This window comes from Pogonomyrmex barbatus, unplaced genomic scaffold (genome assembly GCF_055798465.1).
Source record: "Pogonomyrmex barbatus isolate J1 unplaced genomic scaffold, ASM5579846v1 scaffold24, whole genome shotgun sequence".
NCBI classification, from domain to species: domain Eukaryota; kingdom Metazoa; phylum Arthropoda; class Insecta; order Hymenoptera; family Formicidae; genus Pogonomyrmex; species Pogonomyrmex barbatus.
The window spans coordinates 710,791-735,229 of NW_028297121.1; the positions used below are offsets into that span (position 1 = coordinate 710,791).

At 42.1% G+C, this 24,439-nt stretch overlaps 1 protein-coding gene and 1 pseudogene across 2 annotated transcripts; both read left to right on the forward strand.

Annotated features, from left to right (window-relative positions):
- The first annotated feature begins 539 nt into the window (after positions 1-539).
- Positions 540-1,046, forward strand: LOC148936300 (uncharacterized). The gene is made up of 2 exons (XM_089078589.1): positions 540-673; positions 752-1,046. The coding sequence occupies exons 1-2, from the start codon at positions 609-611 to the stop codon at positions 1,044-1,046; spliced, it is 360 nt and encodes a 119-aa protein (XP_088934715.1). The 5' UTR covers positions 540-608.
- A 4,008-nt stretch (positions 1,047-5,054) lies between these two features.
- LOC105422908 (uncharacterized) lies at positions 5,055-23,409 on the forward strand (annotated as a pseudogene). The gene is made up of 5 exons (XR_016139642.1): positions 5,055-11,548; positions 11,771-11,990; positions 22,259-22,399; positions 22,475-22,742; positions 22,815-23,409. The product of XR_016139642.1 is annotated as an uncharacterized LOC105422908 (transcript).
- Positions 23,410-24,439: the final 1,030 nt, after the last annotated feature.

Consider the following 24,439-nt stretch of genomic DNA (forward strand, 5'->3'; position numbering starts at 1 on the left):
GTGCTCCGTTTATGGATTAGCAGCCGTTAAATTTTTCCTTCCCGAAAGAGAAGAATTCGTGAAGTCCCCCGGACGTAACACTCTCTTTCTCACATTAGACTTCCATCTGTGATCCTGCACACCCCATGACCCATTATATATCATCGACAATTTCTTTGTCCCTTTGTCGGAGCATTATCATAGGTCTCCCCAATTTGTTTATAGCAGCCGGAGTATCGGCGCTTCTCTTGACACGCCGCGACACGTACGCCGATTTCCACGAAAAAAAGCCATCATAAGTCTCCCCGATTTGTTTATAGTAACCGAAGGTTCGGCATTTCTCTTGACACGCCGCGACACGTACGTCGATTTCTACGAAGAGCTATCTTTTCGCGGGCTCTTCCTAAAAAAAAATTTGAACGTCATCGCGCTCCTTTGCGAACATGTCGCTACATGTTTGATTACAACAATGAAATTCCAAAGACAAAAACAAAGAAAAAAGGGGGAACGGGGGAGGGAGGAGGTTAACGGTTTGCCATGTCAAAAATTTACGCGATCAGTCCTCCTCCATCGAACGATTTGCACGACAAAAAAGGTACTCCGCTCCTCCATCATTCGAATAACACGCAATGTATTTCGCCAAAGGAAGCAGCGCACCGTACAATGGCGAAAAACAAAAGAAGGAATGTAACGCGTAAGTTTTAACTGCATTTTTTTTATTTTTTTCTCTTTTTTCCAATATTGTACAATATTATATATTTAATTTCCACAGTATTTCGATGGAGCGTCGCGCGGTGCGCTTATTGAGCAGACGTTACACTCTGATGGTCACGGGTTACAAATTTCTGGAAATTGGAATCAACGTTGGTCCACTGAGCTACGTGGAGATCGCTCTGGGAGATCATCGGGGACAGGAATTGATACTGTCTCTCGAAACGTGGAAGGGACTCTACGAGCAGCGATGGAATATCTATAAATTGCTGCGAAACGATTACAAAGACAATTTTATAAGCGTCGTTAACCGTCAGAGTTTACCAAATGAACGACGTTACACTCGTACGTCTTGAATCTTTGAACGTACGCGTAACGATGATCGAATCGACCCTGCGCCGTATGTTTGATCTGGACGAATATATCGATGTGACATTCGATCGACTCGTCAGATTCGTCGATACGATCGATACCAAGTATACGCGATTCTCCAACATCGCGTCTGTTGTAAGATCCCGAGGAAGTGCCGAACGCGATACGCAATTGCGATATCTTCGATAGACGTCAACTCGTCGATTGCGAGCTGTTAGCTTTAGTTTTTAGTGTATAAGAAAAAAACATATGAATAAAAAAATTTCACACTTAAAAATGTATTCAATTTGTTTAAAAATATAAACATATATAATATGCAAAAAACATGTATTTCTTTCATTTCTTTCTTCCCCACCATAAAATAATTAGAAAAATAACATTCGCCATAAGAGAGAGAGAGAGCCGCAACGGAAGAGATAATACGAGAGAGACATTTATTTTTTTTATTCGGCGGCGGTGGCGGCGGCGGCGGTGGCGGCGCCCCCCCTGACGTCATGTCCACGCGCAATTTTTTATATCATCTTCGCCGCCTATTTTGTTTATATCGCCTTGCTATCTTATTCTATTTGTTTATCTCACCTCGTTTCGTCTTTCTTCATTACCCCCCCTCCCCATGATGTCATGTCCTTCGAGTCGCAATTTTCTATTTATTTATCTATATATTTATCTTCTTGTTTATCTATTTGTTTATCTACTTGTTTATCTATTTGTTTATATCATCTTCACCGAATCCTACTATCTTATCTATCCCCCCCTCCCGCGGCTTAGTTCAAAGGACTGCCGCCTCTGACTTCCCCCTCTCCTCTACCCTGCGCCATCCGTTTCCCCCCGCACACCCGCACCCCCTCAACGCTTCTGAGTTAGAATCGGTGTAGTATACTTATTGATATTCTCACCCTTCCGGAATCCTTTATAAACCGCGACTTGGAGCGGACTTCTCTCTTCTCTCTTCTCTTTGTTCCACGCCTTGACGGACGGGACCATCCGAGGTTGTCGCCAAATTTTTCTCAGTTAGAATCTGTGCGCGATACTTTCATTTTCGTGTGATTCGATCCACGATCCAGCCCAGACACCACACTCGTCCATCACCAGCGCCCGCCACAACAAAAGTAAGTCCATCTTTATCACTCTTTTCCGCGGTAGACTGGCTGTTTGGTTCGCGATCTTGACTTAATTGTTTCCTTAAAACACTTCAACATTCCAAATTGGCAAGCCGCCGATTGACTCGGTGAAGCTGCCTCCCCCGATTCCTCAACATTCTAACTTGGCAAGCCGCCGATTGATTCGGTGAAGCTGCCCTACCATGATTCCTCAATTCTTTTACCATTCTCAACTCATACTTTCTCTCTCACCTAACTCTTATATTTACATAGTGAACCAAACGAAAGCCATCCCGAACAAGCAAACGAAGCGGGCATTGCGACACCGTCGGGAGAAGCTAAACAAACGGATTCGTCGCGAAACCGGACACGCCGAGGAACTCGCGGAGCGGTTAATCGAAATAGAACCGAGACTCTCTAACATCTCTTTGCAAGAATACGCTACCGCCCTCCGCTCCGCGACAAATTTCGAGAAACAATGCACAAGAGAACTTCGACGTGGAGAAGTTCTACGATCTCGTCCAATTTCCCCGCTCGCCCATCCATCCACTCTTCCCTACCTTGTTTCTGTGAAAGCTTTCCGTAGCGCTCATCCTAATCTTCCGTCATACCTACGTCCCGATCCCGTTGACATGCTCGCAATAAGCAACTTTTTGTCCCAATTAGAACAATTGGGAATATAGATATCGGATTTTTTTTATTTATATAAGTTGTAACGAAAGGTTGTACCGAATTTTTCTATTATTTGAAGTTATATGTATGAAAATTTTGTAAATTTTCCATATTCAAATGTGTTTCACAGAGTGTGAATTTGGACACACATTTAATGTTTGCGCTACTTCGTAGGATCGTAGAAATAAGATGTTGTATTTCCTTTTTTTTTTTATTAAATCGTAATTAATCCGAATTCCGTCTCTATTTATTTACTAAAAGAAAACTTGACCCCGAACCGCTCCCTGAAGATCGTACGAGGTCCATTCTTGATTAAAGAGATTCGGTTCTCTGATTTAAAACGGACCACCGATCGCGCTAGCGCAGGTAAGGGTTATAACGTCACCGACGCTGACCCAGTTCCTTTCTTCTTAGGGCGCGTTCGACTTGCGGATCGATCCCACGACATCGATCTGTGAGAGCAACAACAGTTCCGTGCGTCCATCCGAGTTCTCCTCCTCCTGACCGAAGGTATTATCTCTCCTCTAAAACCTCGGACGTAACATTATCATCTCCTCTTTTCGTTGTGCTCTCTATTGTATATGTATACCTACTATCTTCTATCTCTCCATTGCAGCTTTCTCTCTCTTAAAGCAGCTCTGCAGCTTCGGAGGCTCGAGCCATGCTTGATGCAATCTTTTCTGTCGTCCAGGAGGATTATTTGTATATTTGTCAATGGCGTTGAAGGGTGTCGCCGCTGCAGTCCGACCTGCATCCATCGAGAGAATAGGACTATCATCTCTCTGAAGTACCGGTCGAGGGGATTCGAAAGAATACATGTATATATGTATATTATAATATACGTATATATGTGTATCATTATATTGTTGACGTGTTATTCTAAACATGTTATTTGCGATAAATATCATCACATGCCTCGGTAGTCGAGGAGATAAGATGCCTGCCCAGTAGGCAGGAAATCCAGGTTCGATTCCTGGCTGAGGTGGTATTTTTTCGCAAAAATAATTACGAGTTTTTACGACTGGTTCGTGATCGGCTCCGTCGTGACGCACACCCTCCTTTCTTATTTGGGAGGCTCTGCAGCTCGAATCTTAATCTTACGATTATTTTTTGGATAACTATTTTTATGGGGGAAAAAAATAAAAGATATATTGTGTATATTATATATGTTTATTTCTATACAAATTAACTCAATCAGAAATGATTCCTCGAAAAGACGTCATTTCGATGTCGAAGATAAAAGTCGAAAATTTCTCGAAATTTTTATTGATTTCGATGAATTTTTTACTCTAATTTCGAGTAATTTTCGACCTTTGTTTCGACATCGAAACGATGTCTTTTCGAGGACTTATTTCTCACTGAAAAATTGATTTAAAAATTGAGGTCGTTTCGATATCGATTCAAGTTGGGTATCTGATGATTGTACATGTATCCTATTGATTCTCTTGTGCAATTCATCTATTTTAAGCATTATTTTCATAGCAGACTTTGCAGTTCTTCTTTACAGTTTCCTTTTTGCAGACTTAGAAAAAATCTTATAGGAAATGACAAATTAGAATAAAATTAATAATGTTAAAAAGTTATATTAATGTACTAATTACTTTAATACTAGATTTAATAATAGATATTTATTCTTTTATTTTGTATATTTTATTTTTTCTTTTTTCTGTTAACAGATAAAACAACAAATTAAACATGCAAAAAAAAGAATTACTATTTCTATTAAATCCAACAAAGCATTGACCAAATACTGATTAAGATTTAATAAAATTGCATCATTATTAAATGAGCTTGGAGAACAAGAGAAAAAAAAGAATAATAACAAACAAACCAATAGTATATTTGAAGTAATAAAGTTGGACGGTAGTTGATAGACAAATTAAATGAATTTATTTTTTAATTAATTATTTTTGAAACACATAAACTCAAACTTATTAATTTTTTCTCTTAAGTTAAAAATTTATTTATGTAAAAGAAAAGAAATTTAAAAAAATATTCTCATATTTTTACTAGAAACAATATTTCATTATTATTTCGTATAAATTTAATTTACAAATAAAATATTATATTCATTTTATAATCTATACAATCATTGCAATCGTTTCATTATTTAAACTTTTTTTTTAAAAAAACTACGACATTTTATTTTAATATAAATAAATTTTCAAAATTTATTTATAATTTAATTTAAATTAATTTTAATTCAATTTTTTACATAAGTTAATTTTATGAGTCATTAACTTAAACTTAATTTAGTTTAAAACAATACTAAATTTCTACTGTAATAGTAATCCAACTATAATAACTGTATAATAAGATATTTCAACAAAATATTTATTACAATGTTCATTATAATTGTTTATTAATAATATTACAACATTAACATTAATATTATACTTTATTTATTTACAGTGTGGGTTTCAACCGTGTTAAGATACATCATTATGTGTACGTTTTGTGAACATTGCAGTTGCAAAAATAGTGTCGTTTAAATAATTTCAGCTTTAGATTGTGCAGGATAATTATCTGGGCATGCAATTCTGTTTTAATTTTTATTGTCATTAAAAAATTGTGAACGATCTGATAACAAATTTGGAAATTCAGACTATAACTATTTAACATTTTTATAAAAATTAAAACAGAAATGCATGTGAAAAGAGCCCAGATTACCTCGCACTATTTGAGACACATAAAAAACAAATATAAAAATAATAAGATAATTAAAGTCTAGATAAGGCCAACGAACTGTCATAGCAGATATTTACTTTACACACATTTTCTAGTTTCTTTAGTTTTATATATTTATATATTTTATTATATATTTATATATTTATATATTCTCTAGTTTATAACGGTCTCGCTTTTCCGCGCGGAGAGCGGTCAGTCGGTTACCAGGGGGAGAAGCGAGGACGTTGGAGACAGAAAGGCGAGATTAAAGTGTGAGGCGAGATGGATAATAAATAACGATGTTTATTTAGCTAAAAGTGGTGCGATGGAATGCACCGAATCGTCGCGTTAAATGTTCGTGGCCGTAGACGGGCGAGGCGGCGATCGGCGTGCGGGTAATGCGTAAATACAAAATAAGAGATCGCTCGGGCGGTCGGCGCGATACTGATCGCGGTGCGCAGTTCGGTGGCGCGGGGCGCGCGCGGCGGCGGCGGTGTCGCACGTGTTAGTCGCGGGCCTTTAAATCGGCGATTTAAACGTGCACGCGTGTCGCGGGTATTGTCGCGAGGGTGGATATTTCGCGAGGTCGGCGGATCATTGAGATCGGAGAACGGGTGTGCCCGTTCCCTGCTGAGAGTGCTCGGCTGACGGGGGGTGGGCCCCTCGTCTGTTTGCGTGAACGCCGAGTGTACTCGGCCAGCCGGGGAGAGCCCCGGCTGTGTGCGGAGAAGAAGGTGGCGGCGCCGAGTGTACTCGGCCGACCAGGGTGTACCCTGGTGCTCGGAGAGGTAGTATCGGGGAGAACCCCGGTACTCGGCGGTGAAATCTCGGAACGGCAGAGTCGGGTCGAGCGAACTCGACGCGCTGGGGAGACCCCAGCAACTCTCGGCTTGCCGTGCGAGCTACGGAGACGGCTTTCGGCCAGGCCAAGCGAACTTGGCGCGTTGGGGAGAGCCCCAACAATCTCAGGCTTGCTGCCGGTTTCGGAAGATCGTTTCCTCGAGGTGAGCTCTCGGAGACGATCTAGGAACAGGAGTAAACGGAGCGTGAGTGAGTCATTTTCTGTGGAGAGCGATGCCTTTTTATATCCGAGATCGACCTCGGTATTTTCGGTCGGATCGGTCGGATTGGTCGATCTCGGGGTTGGCATCCCTCTCCCCAGGAGCGGAAAAAAAAGGATCGGGGGGATGATTGGTTTTTTGGGTAGGGAAGGAATTCGTAGGGAAGGTAGCGGCGCGGTGCGGGGTGGTTGCGCGCTTGTGGACGCGGTCGTGGCGCGGTGCGGGACGCTCGCTCGGTTGCGTGGCGCGGCGTCGGTGCGGTGCGGGACGCTTTCGCGCTCGGTGGTACGGTGCGTGGCGCGGCGCGGGGGGCGTTCGCGCTTGTTGACGCGACGCTTGGCGCGGTGCGGGGAAATACCACGAAAACATACGTGTTTTCGCGGTATTCTCCGACGCTTTCGGAGTTCGCGTGTATAAGTCTTTAAAAAAGGAGGCATTGCTGCCTCTTTGCGGCCACTGCCGCACTCCGCCTGATGTTCGGCGGTCCCCGACGGATGGTCGGTCGGGGGAAATCCGGAGGAGGAACGGAGCGGAAGGATGCGCTCCGTTACAAGTTTATATATATATATATATATATATATATATATATATATATATATATACAGAGTGTCTCAAAACTCCCGCATTTGGAGTACATTACGTGATTCTTTATACTAAAAGAAACAACTTTTTTCTTTAGCAAAATTGCGTGCGACGAGTAGCTTTTACAGTGGATCAAATTAAAAGTGACGAATGAGCGCGCGTGTGTGCATAGCGGTCAGGGCTGGCGCGCGTTCCTCAGGCCGACGCGGTCTGGTACTTAATCTTTGATGACTTCACGTACTATATTGTTTAAAATATGACAAAAGTTAACAAAATAAGTATTGTGAAAGATATCTATTATTAGATTCGGAAAAAATTAACGGAGACCGACTGGATTTGAACTCGGGATCCCTCGTCTACCAATCCGACACTTAGTCTGCACGACCACGATGGCTCCTCTCTGTTAGCTGTTTATATTCCGAATCTCTTTCATGCTTACGGTCGTCTAATTCTTACAATTGTTTTCATCCTTTAATAAAAAAATTGTCTCATTTCATAGTATTATCTCGAAATAAAAATAAATGTAAATAATATCGTGAGCTGAGCATTCTATTATTTTAATTACTGCACAATTGCATATAACAATAAAAAAATATACTGAATTTAACGAATTATTTAGACACTATTATAAAAAAATCAATTTTTTGACTTTTCATGATTACGTACTCACATAATTAATAAGTATTCGTTAAATTCAGTATTTTTTTATTGTCATATGCAATTGCATATACGACAATAAGAAAATAATTAAAATAATAGAATGCTCAGTTCATACACTATATAATTTACATTTATTTTTATTTCCAGATAATGCTACGAAATCAGACAATTTTTTTATTAAATCGTTACATAAAGGGTGAATACTTATTTTGTTAACTTGTATTATATTTTAAACAATACAGTGAAGTCGTCAAAGATAAAGTCCCAGGCCGGCCTCAGGAACGCGCGCCAGTCCTGACCGCTTTGCACATACACGTGCTTATTCGTCATGTTTAATTTGATGCGTGCGTGCGTGCGTGCGTGCATGCGTGCGTGCGTGCGTGCGTGCGTGCGTGCGTGCGTGCGTGCGTGCGTGCGTGCGTGCGTGCGTGCGTGCGTGCGTGCGTGCGTGCGTGCGTGCGTGCGTGCGTGCGTGCGTGCGTGCGTGCGTGCGTGCGTGCGTGCGTGCGTGCGTGCGTGCGTGCGTGCGTGCGTGCGTGCGTGCGTGCGTGCGTGCGTGCGTGTGTGTACAAAGTAATAATAACCTTAAAAAATTATAAGTTAACCTAAAAAAATAGTAATGACTGAAAAAATTTACTATATTTTCTTCCATCATTGAATAAGATTCAAAAAAGCACTTTATTTTATACAGATTTTATAATAAATTAGAAAGCACTTGAATCTTGGACAGAACGTATCTTGAAATAAATTAGTTTCTCTCGTAATTACTCCGCTAATTTACTTCGCTGATGATCAGATCCAGCACCAGTGTTGCTAGATGAGTTGCTTTTTCTTGCACATGCGCATTGCATCTAATGAGACTGCGTGCTGTCCCACTTGATGCTATAAATACTTCGAAGCATTTGATTAACTGATTGGAACAAAGAACTAAAAGATTAATCAAGGAATGCTTCAAAGCATTTGTAGTGTCAAGTGGTCCGCAATCTGAGTAAATATCCATGATGCTAGGAATCGGTTTGAGATCTTGAGCGAAGAGAGAATTGACCAATTGCATTTTGGTCAATGGGCCGAATTATTGAAATGCAATTAGTTAATTTTCTCTCCGTTAATTCCAGCGAGAAATAATAATGGAATCGACATCAAATCAACATCGATTCGACATTGAAATCAACAAATTGACATCTTTTCGATGTCGATTCGATGGATTATTTCTTGATAGTCGTAATGAGATCGAAATGATGTCGATTCGAATTATTAACAAAATGTTTCAAAATATAAGATTATACTACTGTGATCAAATATAAACGAGATTTTTGTTATAGAGTGAAAAATCTTTATTTATTCTTCAAAATCAAATTCGTCGCCTTCAAAATAATCCCCTCCCGATGCAATACACTTATGCCAACGCTTTTCCCAATCCTCGAAACACTCTGAAAACTCTTCTTCCGGAATGGCCTTCAATACCTTCTTCGTTTCGGCTTGTATCTCCTCAATCGATTCAAAACGGTGTCCCCGGAGCGGTCTTTTAAGTTTACTGAATAGCCAGAAGTCACACGGTGCTAAATCAGGCGAATACGGTGGTTGTGGAACGATATGAGTTGAGTTTTTGGCGAAATGGTCACGAAGAACCAATGCAGTGTGAGATGGCGCATTATCGTGGTGTAAAAATCATGAGTTGTCTGTCCATAAATCTAGCCTCTTGAGGCGAATAGCTTCACGCAAACGACGCATAACACTCAAATAATATTCCTTGTTGACAGTTTAGCCCGGCGGAAGGAATTCATTATAATGCACCATACCACGATAATCGAAGAAAACTGTTAACAAAACCTTGATTTTTGAGCGACTTTAGCGCGATCTTTTTGATCTTGCCTCACCTTTTGCACGATATTCGCTCGATTGGTCGGTTGTTTCCGAGTCGTACGCATAGATCCAAGTCTCATCTCCAGTTATCATGCGTTTCATCTTGCCCTGGTAGTCAGAAATCATTGTTTCACACACTTCAACGCGACGCTGTTTTTCCAAAAAATTGAGTGTTTTCGGAACCAAACGAGATTTGACTCTTCTCAAGCACAAATGGTCTTTCAAAATGGTCTGGACTGATCCAAATGAAATGTTTACAGTATCGGCAAGTTCTCTAATTGTCAATCGACGATTTTGGAGCACCAAATCTTTGATTTGCTTCATGTGTTGTTCATCAGTTGATATTTTTGGTCGTCTTTGATGTGATTCGTTTTCTACGCTTTCTCGACCATCTTTCAACATTTTATACCAGACAAATACTCTTGGTCTTGATAGAGCCTGGTCACCAAAAGCCTTCTGCAACATTCTGAACGTTTCAGTAGCAGAAATTTCATTCCGCAAACCAAATAAAATACAATTTCTTTGCCCAACAGAATCACACATCGTAAAAATCGAAAAAAATACTTTTGGATATTCACAAAAACGTTCACTATTAAACAAATGAAGAGAATGAAATTTCACACAGATGTCAAAGACAGTACTACTAATTTAATCAAAAAAATATTTGTCAGAATCGATGAACCCGCACAGTTTAAATGTAAAAATCTCGTTTATATTTGATCACAGTAGTATATCACAATATATACACTAAAAAATTTAAAAAATGTGTCAAACTCTTATTATACTCTTTTTATGCAATCTTTGATTAATCGAAAATGTTGAAATTTCGACGCAAGTTTCGACAACTTTTCGATCTTAACGATGTCGAAACGACATCGTTTCGAAAACCTATTTCTAACTGGGAAATACATTTGCCATCGCTTTTTTTCTAGGAAGAGCGAAAAAAAGATGGCTTTTCCTAGAAATGGACGTATGTATCAAGAGAAGCACCGATAATCCGGCTGCTAAAATAAATAGATAAAACAATCTGCGACTCGGAGGACAGGACGCACGAACATAACGTAACAGGGCCCACGGCCCGCCGCCGCCGTCGCCGTCGCCTCCGCCACCGTCGCCGCCCGCTTAAATAATTTAAATACATTTGATTTAAGCGTGAAACATATATTTCTTATATTGTCTTTTTTTCTTCTTACATACAAAAAAAGCTAACAGCTCGCAATCGATGAGTTGATGCCTATCGAAGATATCACTATTTAGCAAAGTGTCGATAATTCGGCTACTATAAACAAATTACAATTCAAAAAAGACCTATAATGATGCTCCGATTTAGACAAAAGAAGTAGCATTGACGATTGTACGTATCGCGGCATGTTATGAGAAGCGCTGATAATACGACTGCTATAAATTGCGACTCAGAGAATTATAAACAAATTGCGAGGACTTAGCAGGGCGTGGGGACCGGCGTTCACAGCTGCCATCGTCCGCCACTATGCTCTCATATAAGGTGATCGCGCAAAGAGAGCTCGAAGAAGTGGAACAAGTGCTAGCTTGCGTTCCGGACAAGATCGCGGACGGGGTCGCGGATTTTTTCTTTAACGTCTAGAAAAATTTTTTGAATTCCGAACAAGATTATGGATGAGATCGTGGATTCTTTCTTCAATATCTAGAAAAAATGTTTTGAGTTCCGGACAAAATTGTGGACGAGATCGCGGATTCTTCCTTCAACGCCCAGAAATTCTGAATTCCGGACAAGATCGCGGACGAGGTCATGAATTCTTTTTTCAACACCTAGAAAAATTTTTGAGTTCCGGACAAAATCGAGAACGAAGTCGCGGATTTTTCCTTCAACGTCCAGGTCTATTTTCTCAATAGTCTTTATCGGTAAGTCTATCAAAAATTTCCTTTTTTATAATAGCTCATTACTAATTACTAATTACTAATTACAAATAAATTCCTCTTTGGTTCACATAAAAGAAGATAAAAAAATTAAATTATATTAATTATATTAATTAGCTTTATAATCTTTATTACATTAATTATATTAGTTTTAACTCTACATATTTTTAAATGTAAAATTTAACACCTTTTTTCTGATTTTTTTAGGGAATCTTGGTGTGTATCATCAAATCTTCAATGTTGAGAAATGTTGACTGAACAACTCATTCCTGCGTCTTATCGTTCGAGACAATAGGTATTTTGGTCGGACAGCACTGATGAGACTGATATAAATGATTGCACACGAAGTGGTGATGATAAGCTCTTGGTTACGGATGATGATTTTGGAAAAGTCAAATTATTTTCTCATCCAGCATGTCAGTCAAAAGTAAGCATTTCATAACTATTTTTTAATTATTTTTTAAAATTATTTTTTACGTTATCAATAAGCATTTTAATGCATATCAAGAAAAATCAATAAAAAAATGTTACAAATAAAATTTTTTTATTTTAGTCAATATAGCATCCATTTCTATGGCGGTCACTCGAGTCGTGCAACAAATACAGCTCATTTTTTCTAAGATAATTCCCCGATTGGTATCGGCGGCGCCAAGTAGTCTTGCTTATTATTAGTATGTATGTATGTATGTATGTACATATATACGTATGTATATATGTATGTACATATATGTATGTTTAATGATGGTTTACTATATTCTAAATTTTGGTGTTCGATAGTCCACATTTAGTCACATTTTCTGGATCATCCACATCATTCACATCCTCTAGATCATTCGGAAAAATAATTAATTAGTTCATAAAAAAAATCAATCAACCGTGGAAATTCTACAATATCAGTATCGAAACGCGAATAATTAATAAAATGTTCCTCTTCATCGATCACGAACGTATTCCATCGCTGAAATGTTCTCTTATAAAGTTCATCCACCTTTCAATGCAAGCAAAACGCTCCTGATTCATTGGATCAACATGTCAAAGTCTATAGATTAATAACAACATAAGCATGATCATTGATATAATACATTAATTTTATACTTACTTTTCTTAGATAATCGATTATTAAAATTTATCGCGCATCGGACAGAAAGGTAAGTTAGTGTATGTCGGTCATGCAGATGATGCGGATACTTGAAATCAACCTCGAGAATATAACTCGTAGGCGAATCCGGAGCGATCGCGTTCACGTCAAAAATTAGCAACGTTCGAAGCCGTCATCATACTTGATGTACTACGACTCGATGAACCATAATTGTACACAATTTCAGAGAATCTGACTTCTCGATGATATCTTTAACGTGTTTGGTAAACGAAACGTACATACCTACATACCTACATACCTACATACCTACATACTCACATACCCACATACCCACATACATACCTACATATATACATGCATACATACATACATGCATGCATGCATACATACATACATACATACATACATACATACTAATAATAAAATTAACAACTTAATAATAACAATAACAATTTTAAAAAATCATTATAAGAATTGTAATAAGAGAGAACATCGTTAAGCAAGAAGCAGCACAGTAAGCAAGAATATGGTAAGTATACATTGGAAAGGGATAGAGAACTGCAACGGGAGAAACAGAGAATAAAAATAGATATAATGTACAAGAACCCGTATGGAAAGAAACTATTAAGAACTATTGAGAACTATTGAGAACTATTCAGATTTCTATAATTACCATTCAATTTCTGTAGTAATTTAAGTAGTAACTATTGGCGATTACATGCATGAATAGTAACTGCGACTATTGGCGACTACATGTATGAATAGTAATTGAATAGCTATTCATGGATGTAATCGTACCACAAGTGAAGAGGAGAGGAAGGTCATAGGATCCCCGGGGAGTTTGCATCCGGGGAGAGAAGGTGAAGCCCTCTAGCGGTCGCTGGGATAAGTTGTGCCGTGGTTTGGCGTGTCCTCGACGCTACCTCAGAGTATATATCTAGTCGGCATTAGAGAGGCATTTTGTTTTCATTGTTAAGAACGTGGTATATGGAAGAAGCCGCGCTTAATGGCGGTTCGTCTTCGAGCGAGAGCGACGATCCACTTTTATGCGCGTTCGATCATAACGTGACACATCGCAATCTCGACGGTGATATTGGTGGCGACGATCGTTACGAGTCGGTTACCGAGAGAGACGACAGTGTTTATAGTATTACTACGTGTCTAGCAACGATGAGAAGTGGATCAAGGTGAGAGAGGACGTTCGCTGGAACGTGGCCATGTATCATCTGCGACGAGAGATCGGTACGGAGAGCCCGTGAGAAAAACTGTGGATCGAAACGTTGCTCGCTCTGAGCGACAGAGCGGTGATCTATGAGAGAATAGCGAGACAGAGAGAACTTCGAGACGTCAAATTCGTCATTCCTACGGATGGTTGGGGTAATATCGTGTGGGGGTTGCGATAAGAGAAGAGTCGCGATCTTCTCGAGCGCGCGGCGGGAGTTGAAGGGGTGTGCGCCTATCGCGTTTGGGAACGGGAGTGCGTCGAGTGTCTCGAGGTTTTGAGAGACAGGTGCGAGAATAGAGTCGACTCTACAGTTACCGGAACAATAAATTCTCTGATCTCTCAAGTAGCGCAGTTGGAGGGTGCGAGACTCGCTTTGAGTCGACATTTCGATTATTCGGGTGCAGGGTTCGAAGGGATTCGAGTGAGTGAATATCGAGACGGCCTTCGCGAATCGCGTGCAAATGGGTGCGGTGGTAAACATCGAGTACGTTGAACCGACGGTTTCTCGAGGATGCGAGAGACACGATGCTCGAGCGAGTGCCCGTCGATCTCGATACGCACGCGTGTTTCAAGGTCAACACCGCGTTTCACGGGGAGTTCGTCGCGAATAATAAGAGCATTCGCACGAAGAATTGTCAGCTATTCGATATGTCCGATCTACGAGAATGGTACGACGGAGACGTTATGGATGTTATCCTGACATCACTGGAGGAATTTCAGGAACTCGACAGCGGTTGGACGTTACTTCGGATATTAAATTTGATGATCAATGTGAACAAGTGTAATCCTATGCATGTTGGATGTTGGACATCACTTCCTCTGAAGATAAGATATAAGAGAGTCGTGATTAACGTACGTTCAAACGACAACGCGTGCTTCGCGTGGGCGGTGATGGCCTCTTTGTATCCCGTCGATCTACACCCGGACAGATCTTCATCGTATCTTCACTATTCGTTGATGTTCGATGGTATTGACTTTCCTTCCTATGACGCTACGAAACATCGCTAGATTCGAACGTCTTAACAAGTTGTCTATCAATGTATTTGCCATTCGAGAGAAAAGGGAGAGGAACGGTATCATGGTCGTTCCCTTGTCGCTCACGGGGAAAAAGAAGTCTACGCACGTGAATTTGCTCTGTCGAACGAGCGGCGCGGCGATAATGTTGGTCACTTTGTATGGATAAAGCACCTGTCTCGACTGTTAACATCACAAATAAACAGGCATAAGGAGAAAAAGTACATATGCGATCGGTAAGCGTAAGAGAGAAACTATGCTCGTCGCGAAGTAAATTTGTATTAATCATAAATCGTTAAATGTATAAATGTATTTTCAGATGTCTGTATTACTTTTACTCGAACGAGAAACTGGTCACGCATAGCGTCGAATGCAGAAGAGCGAACGACTGCGCCGTTATTCTTCTGAGCGGAAGAGCGACAAGTGGCTCTCCTTCCGCAATCACAATGAAAAGAAGAGACTACGATTTGTCGTGTACGCCGATTTGGAGTGCGTTTTAGAAAAGAGAGATCGATGGTTCACGGGGAATCTCGATAGATTCGCCTATCAACATCACAAGGCATTCAGCGTGATATTATTTGCGTAGCGCGGAATCGTATTCGCGTATAGATCTCGTCGAAGCGACGATTGCGTCTCGTGGTACGTCGAGGAGCTGTGCGTTCTCGTGTGTGAGGAAGGTTCTCTGCGCGAGCGTACCGATATCGGAGCTCACGCCAGACGAGCGGAGTGCTTTTCAAAGGGCGACAAATTGTCACGTGTGCGGAAGGATCTTTGGGTCGTATGACGTTCGCGTGCGCGATCACTGTCATCTTACCAGACGTTACAGAAGACCCGCGCATGCGAGTTGCAATTTGAACTCAAAATGCATTCGTTGTTCCCGTTTTTTTTCACAATCTATCCGTTACGGCGCACATTTTATTATTAAGGATGTAGCGAACACTTTCGAGGGTAGAGTCGACCTATTACCGCTGACTAAGGAGAATTACATCGCGTTTTCGAAAACTGTCAATGATTCGGCATATGGAAAATGGAAAAATTGCGTTTCGTAGATTCGTTTAAGTTTCTCAATACCAGTTTAGAAAAATTAGTTTCGTATCTAGATCGGGACAAATTGAGGATCGCGAATTCTCCGGTCCGTCGCGAAGAATTTCAAATCGCTCACGCGCAAGGGCGTATTTCCGTACGAGTACGTCGACAGCGTTGATAAACTATTAGAGAGTTACCGCCGATCGAAGCCTTTCACAGTTCTTTGACTGATGAAACTGTGAGCGCTAGCGATTATGAGCACGCGCGAAGGATATGAGAGCGTTTTCGCGTGAGGACTCTTGGCGAGTACAGCGATCTATATTTGAAAACGGATGTGTTTCTCTTGGCGGATGTTTTTGTAAATTTTCGGGAGAGTTATGGTTTGGATCCAGCGCATTATTTCACGTTACCGGTTGAAATACACGAACGTTCAATTCGATCTGCTTACCGATATCGATATAGTGATGTTCGTAGAGCGCGATATACGCGGCGGTCTGAGTCAATGCTCGACAGGTACGCGCGAACAGGTACGCGCGAACTAACAACCAATACGAATCATTTTACGACTCGTCTCGACCGTCGTCGTATCTCATGTACTATATGTACGTGAACAACGGCTGAGCCATGTGCGAACCCTTACCGTATGCGGAATTTCGGTGGATCGAAGACGTCGAGAGTCTTCAGACTCCGGTGTCACCTGATATCCACTCCGATATCGGTTATATTCTAGAGGTTGATCTTGAGTATCCGCGATATTTTCACGACGGCCACGCGATCTTCAGTTCTGTCCGACACGCGAAAGACCGCCGGGAAATCGAAAAGCTCGCCACGCTCTACGACAAGTCGCGTTATGTGACGCACTATCGCTTCAGCAGTGCGTGCGACACGGTTTACGCGTGACGAAGGTCTACCGCGCATTGCAGTTCGCGCAGTCTCCTTGGCTGCGCGCGTACATCGAGCTCAATACAAAACGGAGAACTCGCGCGAGTTTGAGAGGAATCTGTATAAGCTGATAAACAACGCGGTTTTCAACAAGACAATGGAGAACGTGCGCGATCACGTAGACGTGAGGCTCGTGACGCGTTGGGACGAGAGATACGGCGCGGAGGCGCTGATCGCGAAATCGAACTTCCACAGTAGGAGCGTCTTCGACAAGAATCTCATGGCCGTCGAGTTGCAAACTCGAAGTTAATTTTAACAAATCGATCTACATCGGTATGTGCATTCTAGAGATATCCAAGACGTGTTTGTACGATTTTCATTACGATTATATGATGCTGCTTTATCGCTCTAAATGCAAAATCATGTACACGGACACCGATAGCTTGATATATTTTCTGGAATGCCGAAACATTTACGAGAATATGAAGCGGGATATCGCGAGATTCGACACCAGCGATTACCCCAACGACAACGCATACGATATACCGCACTCAAACAAGACGGTTCTCGGTTTGATGAAGGACGAAAACAACGGAGCGATCATGACGGAATTCAGGGCGAAGATGTATGCTCTGAGAGTTCTGGGAAAGAGCGATACGAAGAGAATAAAGGGCGTCAAGAGGAGTACCGTCGCGAAAACGATAACGTCCAAAGATTTCGCGCTTTGCTTGAACGAATCGTCGCAGCAATCGAGACGTCAGGCGTGCATACGCTTGATGCTGCACGAGGTTTACACCGTATCCGAATTAAAGCTAGCCTTGAGTCCTTATGACGACAAGCGATACGTAACACCTGACTCTACCGATACATTACCGTGGGGTCATTATAAGCTATCCGTATCAGATACTAATGTAGTATAAATACTTTTACCATGTAGAATAAATAATCGTTTCACTTTGTACTCTTTATTCATTATAATACAGCCGTTTTATGTATCCAAGAGTTGTATGTATTGTCTATTCCTAAATTTGACGAAAATCCTATCGTCCTTTCTACGTAGCACCTTCTCTATGAGATAGATATCGGATTTGGAAACTCGCAGTAACTCGTTCATAGAATCCTCCGGCCACATTCTCCGCAATAGTCTTTCAACAGATACGTCACGAGATTCGTGTGTTGCACCTTGGCGATTCGAAAAATCTCGGTCGTCCAGTTAGGTGTATATCTCTTCTCGAAAATAGTTTTGAATTTGCTGACGCATACCGGATCGTTCATCTTGAACCTCGCGGGGGCTGCGATCTTCAAGTGACTGTATACCGTGGAGAGGAGTCTCTTGGCAACGGCGGGAGTTACGTCGTCGGTCGCATTCCAATCGTTCGATGCGGTTGTTATACTCCGAGATTAAACGCGATAGAGCGTCGAGCCATCTGTACGATCTGTTGAGCGTGAAGAGCCTCCGCATGTTGTTCTTGAGCATACGATTAAATCGCTCCACCACTGCCGCCTTCATCACCGAGTACGTCGAGTAGTATATCGTATCTGTCCATAACCATTTTTACGGAGGCGTTGTAGAACTCCTTGCCCTTGTCCGTTTGTAGATTTCGCAGATATCGAGCGTCGTCGCGAAATATCTTGGACAACGTCGTGACTACCTCGCTTCCGTTCTTGCTCTTGAGTGATACCGCCCACGCGTACTTGCTCAACACGTCGATAATCGTCATCACGTAGTTGTAATTTTTGTTTCGTCGCACGTACGAACGCATCTCGACGATATCGGTCTGCCACAGATCATCGTAACCGTGCATTAGGACACGACGACGCAGGAAGTTTCTTCGCGCGGGCGCGTAAAGCTCCTCGACGAGTCTCCTCTTCTCGACGCTCATCGCTGATTTATGAAGCACGATTCGCGCTAGTTTTATTCGTGTTCGTCGCTTCGCGCGTTCACTCTTGTTCCTCGTTCCAAATGTTAATCGTGTGTTTCATGATATTCGGGATATCCGTTTTTAGCGCGATTAGTAATTTGTCTATCGTTTCTCTAGTCACCATTTTATCTACGTTCAACGAGGCCAGCGTAGTGTCCAGCGTCTCTCTCATTACCGCTTTGTCCGTCAGTTCTCTCGCGATCCTCGTCAGATCTATTATGCTACATGCGAGATTCTCCACGTCCGTAGAGACCTCTCGCGGCTCGTCGACGACGCCTCGAGCTCGTTTCGCAGGGATTTTTCTAGATTTCGCAGGAATTCCTCTAGATTTCGTAGTGGTTCCTCTAGGTTTCGCATTCGTTTCTCCTGAGCGTCGCCGAGTGTCTTGACGACTTTTCGGATCTCGTTCGAATTTCTAGCTCGCAGTTCGTCCCATTTCCAAAGCGCTCAGTCGTCTCGTTTCTCCCTCTTCTTCTCGATCTGTCGCAGGGATTCCTCTAGGTACCGCGTCAGTTTCTCCTAAGCGTCGACGACCTTTTGGATCTTGCTCAGATCTCTCTCTTGCAATTCGTCCCGCTTCTCGAGCTCGTTCCGTCGCGTCTCTCGTCTCTCCTATTCGTTTATCGAGATTGACATGCGAGACTTCCCTCTTCTTTTCGAAGTGTCGCAGAATGTCCACTTCGGTTCTTACGTCGTAATACTGTAGGAAAATATTTCGAATCCGCTTGTTCATATTATCCAGCTGTTTTCGTAGCTCGTTCGTTAGAGCTTTCGACTCCTCGCTCCTTACGCGAAACGCGTCGTCGACCCTTGGTCGTCGCGTCGGCGTCGTCGATCGGCGCGTCCAGATGCCGTATCTTGCGTCTGTTGACCTCGTAGACGTCCGGATTCAGATATAGCGCGCTGCGACGCACGTACGCTCGCAGGGATGCAATCATCGAACGATCGTCGACGATGCGCTGTCTCTCCAGAGACTTTCCGAATTTGTTCATGGACATCAAGCCTTCGCGGGTGATGAATCTACCACGCGCGATAATCTACTCATAATCTCGGCGATCTGTATCATATTTTAGAAATAATTGGGCTACGCGCGTCATAGATTCCTCCAATTCGCCGATCGATCTGGCCGTGCTTTCCGACAGCAACGCTCGGGTGCTCGCCGAGAGTTCGCTCGTCTCGAAGATCCTCATCTCCGCGTCTCGAAATGCGTTGTGCACGCAGCTCTTCCTCGCGGCGTCGGTATCGGTTCTCGGTGCGGCTAAACGTCGTATGATTCTGTCTCTCGCGTCGTAGTAATCATCGCTCAGACAGAGCGCGGTGTTACGCACGTAATGACGCGTAGGGACTCGATCGACGATCGCGAGCGTGCCCTGTCGATTCCAACGATCTTCCGAATTTGTTCACTGACATGACGGGAATACCGGTCGCCGCAAGTACGTGCCGCATTTTTCTCGCGAAGCTCCTCGATTATCGACAGAATCTCGTTGTCGTGAGCATTATTGCCCGCTTATCGAGAGGCGTCGAACAATCGAAGACAATCGACTAGCTTGTTGGGATCGTCCCAGTGAACGTACTCGATTCTTTTGTTTCTCATAGCGGATGGAACAGAGTCGATCCCTCTTTTTCTCGTTTTACCAATACCAGCGCCAATTTTGTCTCTATCGAGCAATAACGGCGCGATGATGTGCTTGTACTTGAAATCTTTGTTTCCTAGAATGGGCATAAAGCGTTGTGACCACGCCGATAGGCGTTCGTAGTCAACAGTATACTCTTGTACATTTGCTTGTCGTTCTCCATGTACACGACGTCGTCGGAGAGTCTCTTGAAGATTAACTCGTATAAGCCCGGGGTACCCGGATATCGCACATCGCCCACGATCACGCTGTCGTCGGCGGCCAAGTCGAATCGCTTGTCGCCCGAGCATCGAGCCGCCCACGTCGAAGTACACCCTGTAAACGTGGTCGATTTCGTTCTGTCTGTCTCCACTTAGAAGCGCGCCCATATATTTGCGACCTAACGTCCTCATTGCGCGTTCAAGATCAATTCCTTCGATTCGCCTCTCGTCGCGGGACTAGCCGTCGCGATCGAGGGCGATCTCGTCGAGAGGCGTCTCTTCGTCTATCTTGACGGCGGCTCGTCGTCGGTCTCGTGTTTCCTCTTAGCGCCGATGAATGCGATTGGATTGATTCCCTCGGTCGACTCGTCTCGCGCGGTGTTCTCGGCGATTCGTTTCAACGACTGAACGATCGGTTTGAATCGCTTCTCCAGTGTGATCTCCTCCTCTGTCTCACCGGTCTTTAACACTCTGTGCTTTTTACGTATAGAGTCCTGAATCTTCGCGATCTCTAGTTTTTCCTCATCGAGCGACGTCTGTACTCGCCGCAGCGTCGACATCCATACTCGCAGCAGCGTCGATGTTCATTCTCGTCGCACAACTGATCGCTCTACATCGCGGCGAAATCATTAATCATCCTCTGTATCTACCGTTCCTTAACGCGCGGTCCTTATCAATGACTACGAAACCGTATTTGCGTTTCCAACAAGGCGCAAAAATCCTCGTACGACATATCCGTTCACGTGCTCGTTGTAAATGTGCTTTAGATTAGTATCATCCTACTTAAACAGAATCAAGAGATTCGCGTTGTCGCGTATCAAGTGTTTCGGAATTTTAGCGTGTCTGACAGAAATAGAAACAATCGATGTTCGAGTGTTGACCATGGCGAAATATTTCCTGATCGCGTTCTGCTTGTCACAGGCCACGTCGTCGAATATCGAGTTGGGAAGCGCCTCGCTCGGTGGCACGACGTTGCTATTGTTCGAGAACGCGCAATAGCCGATCTCGTCCATCGATTCGAGCAACTCCGCCAGGTATCGATACTTCGATTGTTGCAGGGAGTTCGAGTAGACGTACATTCTCGAAGCACGCGCTATACTGGCTTTCGAGCATGCTTATCAACACGTTCGTTTTACCGCAGTTGGAGGGGCAAATGATGCAACATATCGGGTGCGTTCGGGGAGCGCGCTATCGCGCAAAAGACACTAACGCTGACACTAATGCTCGTTCGAGGAAACTATAAGGAGCTTACGCTTTCGAGCTCCCTAAACGATACTTCAAGTAAATTATCGTTCCAATATTGCTACAAACATGAATAACCAAAAAAAATAATATTAAAGCTTGTCATGGAAGAATTAATAGAATCATCTTCATCATCTAGCGACGAAGATTTGGATGTTCTTGATAATTTAGAAGTATATCGAAGAAAAATTTCAAGATTGGAAAATTATGTGGAAGGGGTGGTGCCTAGATGGAAAGATGCAGAATTTAAATTACATTTTAAGTTATAATGAATTATCTGGTTTTGATTTTTCTTCAAAGTTTTGTATATCATTGGTACAAAGAAAATTTTGCATCGCTTGTTTATAACAAGACATTAGCTATTTCTTATCTAATATGCATAATATTTATACATTTTTTATCTAAGATATTTATATTAATTTTTGCTAGTATTTATTCAAATTTTTTATAGGATGTCCAGAAACACTTTTGAATTCGTACTATCAATAATTGCTCCAAATTTGAAAAGATATTATCCAGGATTAGAAATGATTTCTCCAGAGAAACAATTTCTTATCTGTATTTGGAGAATGGCTACTCTTGATTCTGACAGGTAGTGTATCATGTTCAATAATAAGATTTATTTAATGGAATATTGCATTTTTTATTTATAAGTCTTCTATTCTAGATCAATATGCGAAAAATTTAATGTGAGTCGATCAACAGCTTTATTGACAACACGACGAGTTACTAGTGCATTTGCAAATTTGGCACCAATATTTATCAAATGGCCGGTAGGGAACAATGTTCAAGAAGTTTGGGCAGGTTTCGAAGCAATTAGTGCTTTTCCGAAAGTCATAGGAGCTATAGACGACACTCACGTCAGTATTCCATCTCTACATATAAATCCAGAGGTTTATGTTAATCGAAAAGGCTATTTTTCTATTCAGCTGCAAGTTAGTAATACACATACACTTACATAAAAGAATTCTTCTTTCTGACAATATATCATATCTTATATCTTACAGGGAATGTGTGATCACAAGCTTTGTTTTACTCACTGTTATATTGGACACATCGGTTCTGTACATGATCACCGTGTCTTTCGTCTTTCAGAAATCCAGGATGCATTGGGCAATCCAGAAAAATTCCCTGATGGGTGTCATTTAATTGATGATTTTGCATATAAGCTTCATGACAATTTAATAATTCCCTATCGTGATAATGGTCATTTGACCGAACGACAAAAAAATTACAATTACTGCCATTCCCCAGCGCGAATTGCCATTGAAAAAGCATTTGGTCTTTTAAAAGGACGCTTTCGAAGCTTATTACATCATCTCCCTATGAATCGAACTGATTTAATTGTTCATTTTATACTTGCTTGTTGTGTCTTGCATAATATTTGTATATCCAAAGGTGTTGATTTTGATATTCTTCCGTTAAATGATGAGATAGACGATAATGTTCATCGACAAGTTATAGATAATACACAGCACAAGTAGGTATAATCAAGACAGATTTAATCTGTGAAAGACTTCTAATGAGATATATGTAATTTTTTTACAATATAATAAAAATGGAGAAAAAGTATGAATAAAACAATATTTTATTTATTTTGAAGTTACATTTAGTTACATTTACATATTTCCATAAAATTAATGCAAAATAAAATTTTAAAACAAAAATGTGATAGTAATATTAATAGTTTATAATAAATTATCAAACTTCTGAAAACATAATTTCGACATTCCATTAAAAGATTGATGAGATAGACGATAAAAAAAAAACAAATTTTATATTTTCTTCAAATAAAAATAAAAACAAATACTGTTATTGCCTGAAGATAGATAAAAAACAAAAGCACATTGTACATATGTATAACTAAAAGTAGAATCTTTATCACAGGCATTTATTGCATTGCATTTAATATCAAGAAGTGAAAATCTTTATATATATATATATATGTAACGGAGCGCATCCTTCCGCTCCGTTCCTCCTCCGGATTTCCCCCGACCGACCATCCGTCGGGGACCGCCGAACATCAGGCGGAGTGCGGCAGTGGCCGCAAAGAGGCAGCAATGCCTCCTTTTTTAAAGACTTATACACGCGAACTTCGAAAGCGTCGGAGAATACCGCGAAAACACGTATGTTTTCGTGGTATTTCCCCGCACCGCGCCAAGCGTCGCGTCAACAAGCGCGAACGCCCCCCCGCGCCGCGCCACGCACCGTACCACCGAACGCGAAAGCGTCCCGCACCGCACCGACGCCGCGCCACGCAACCGAGCGAGCGTCCCGCACCGCGCCACGACCGCGTCCACAAGCGCGCAACCACCCCGCACCGCGCCGCTACCTTCCCTACGAATTCCTTCCCTACCCAAAAAACCAATCATCCCCCCCGATCCTTTTTTTCCGCTCCTGGGGAGAGGGATGCTAACCCCGAGATCGACCAATCCGACCGATCCGACCGAAAATACCGAGGTCGATCTCGGATAGAAAAAGGCATCGCTCTCCACAGAAAATCACTCACTCACGCTCCGTTTACTCCTGTTCCTAGATCGTCTCCAAGAGCTCGCCTCGAGGAAACGATCTTCCGAAACCGGCAGCAAGCCTGAGATTGTTGGGGCTCTCCCCAACGCGCCAAGTTCGCTTG

Coding starts and splice junctions, on each gene's coding strand:
- LOC148936300 (XM_089078589.1), top strand. CDS start 609: ATGTATTTCGCCAAAGGAAGCAGCGCACCGTACAATGGCGAAAAACAA. Junction 674..751: donor CAAAAGAAGGAATGTAACGC/GTAAGTTTTAAC, acceptor TAATTTCCACAG/TATTTCGATGGAGCGTCGCG.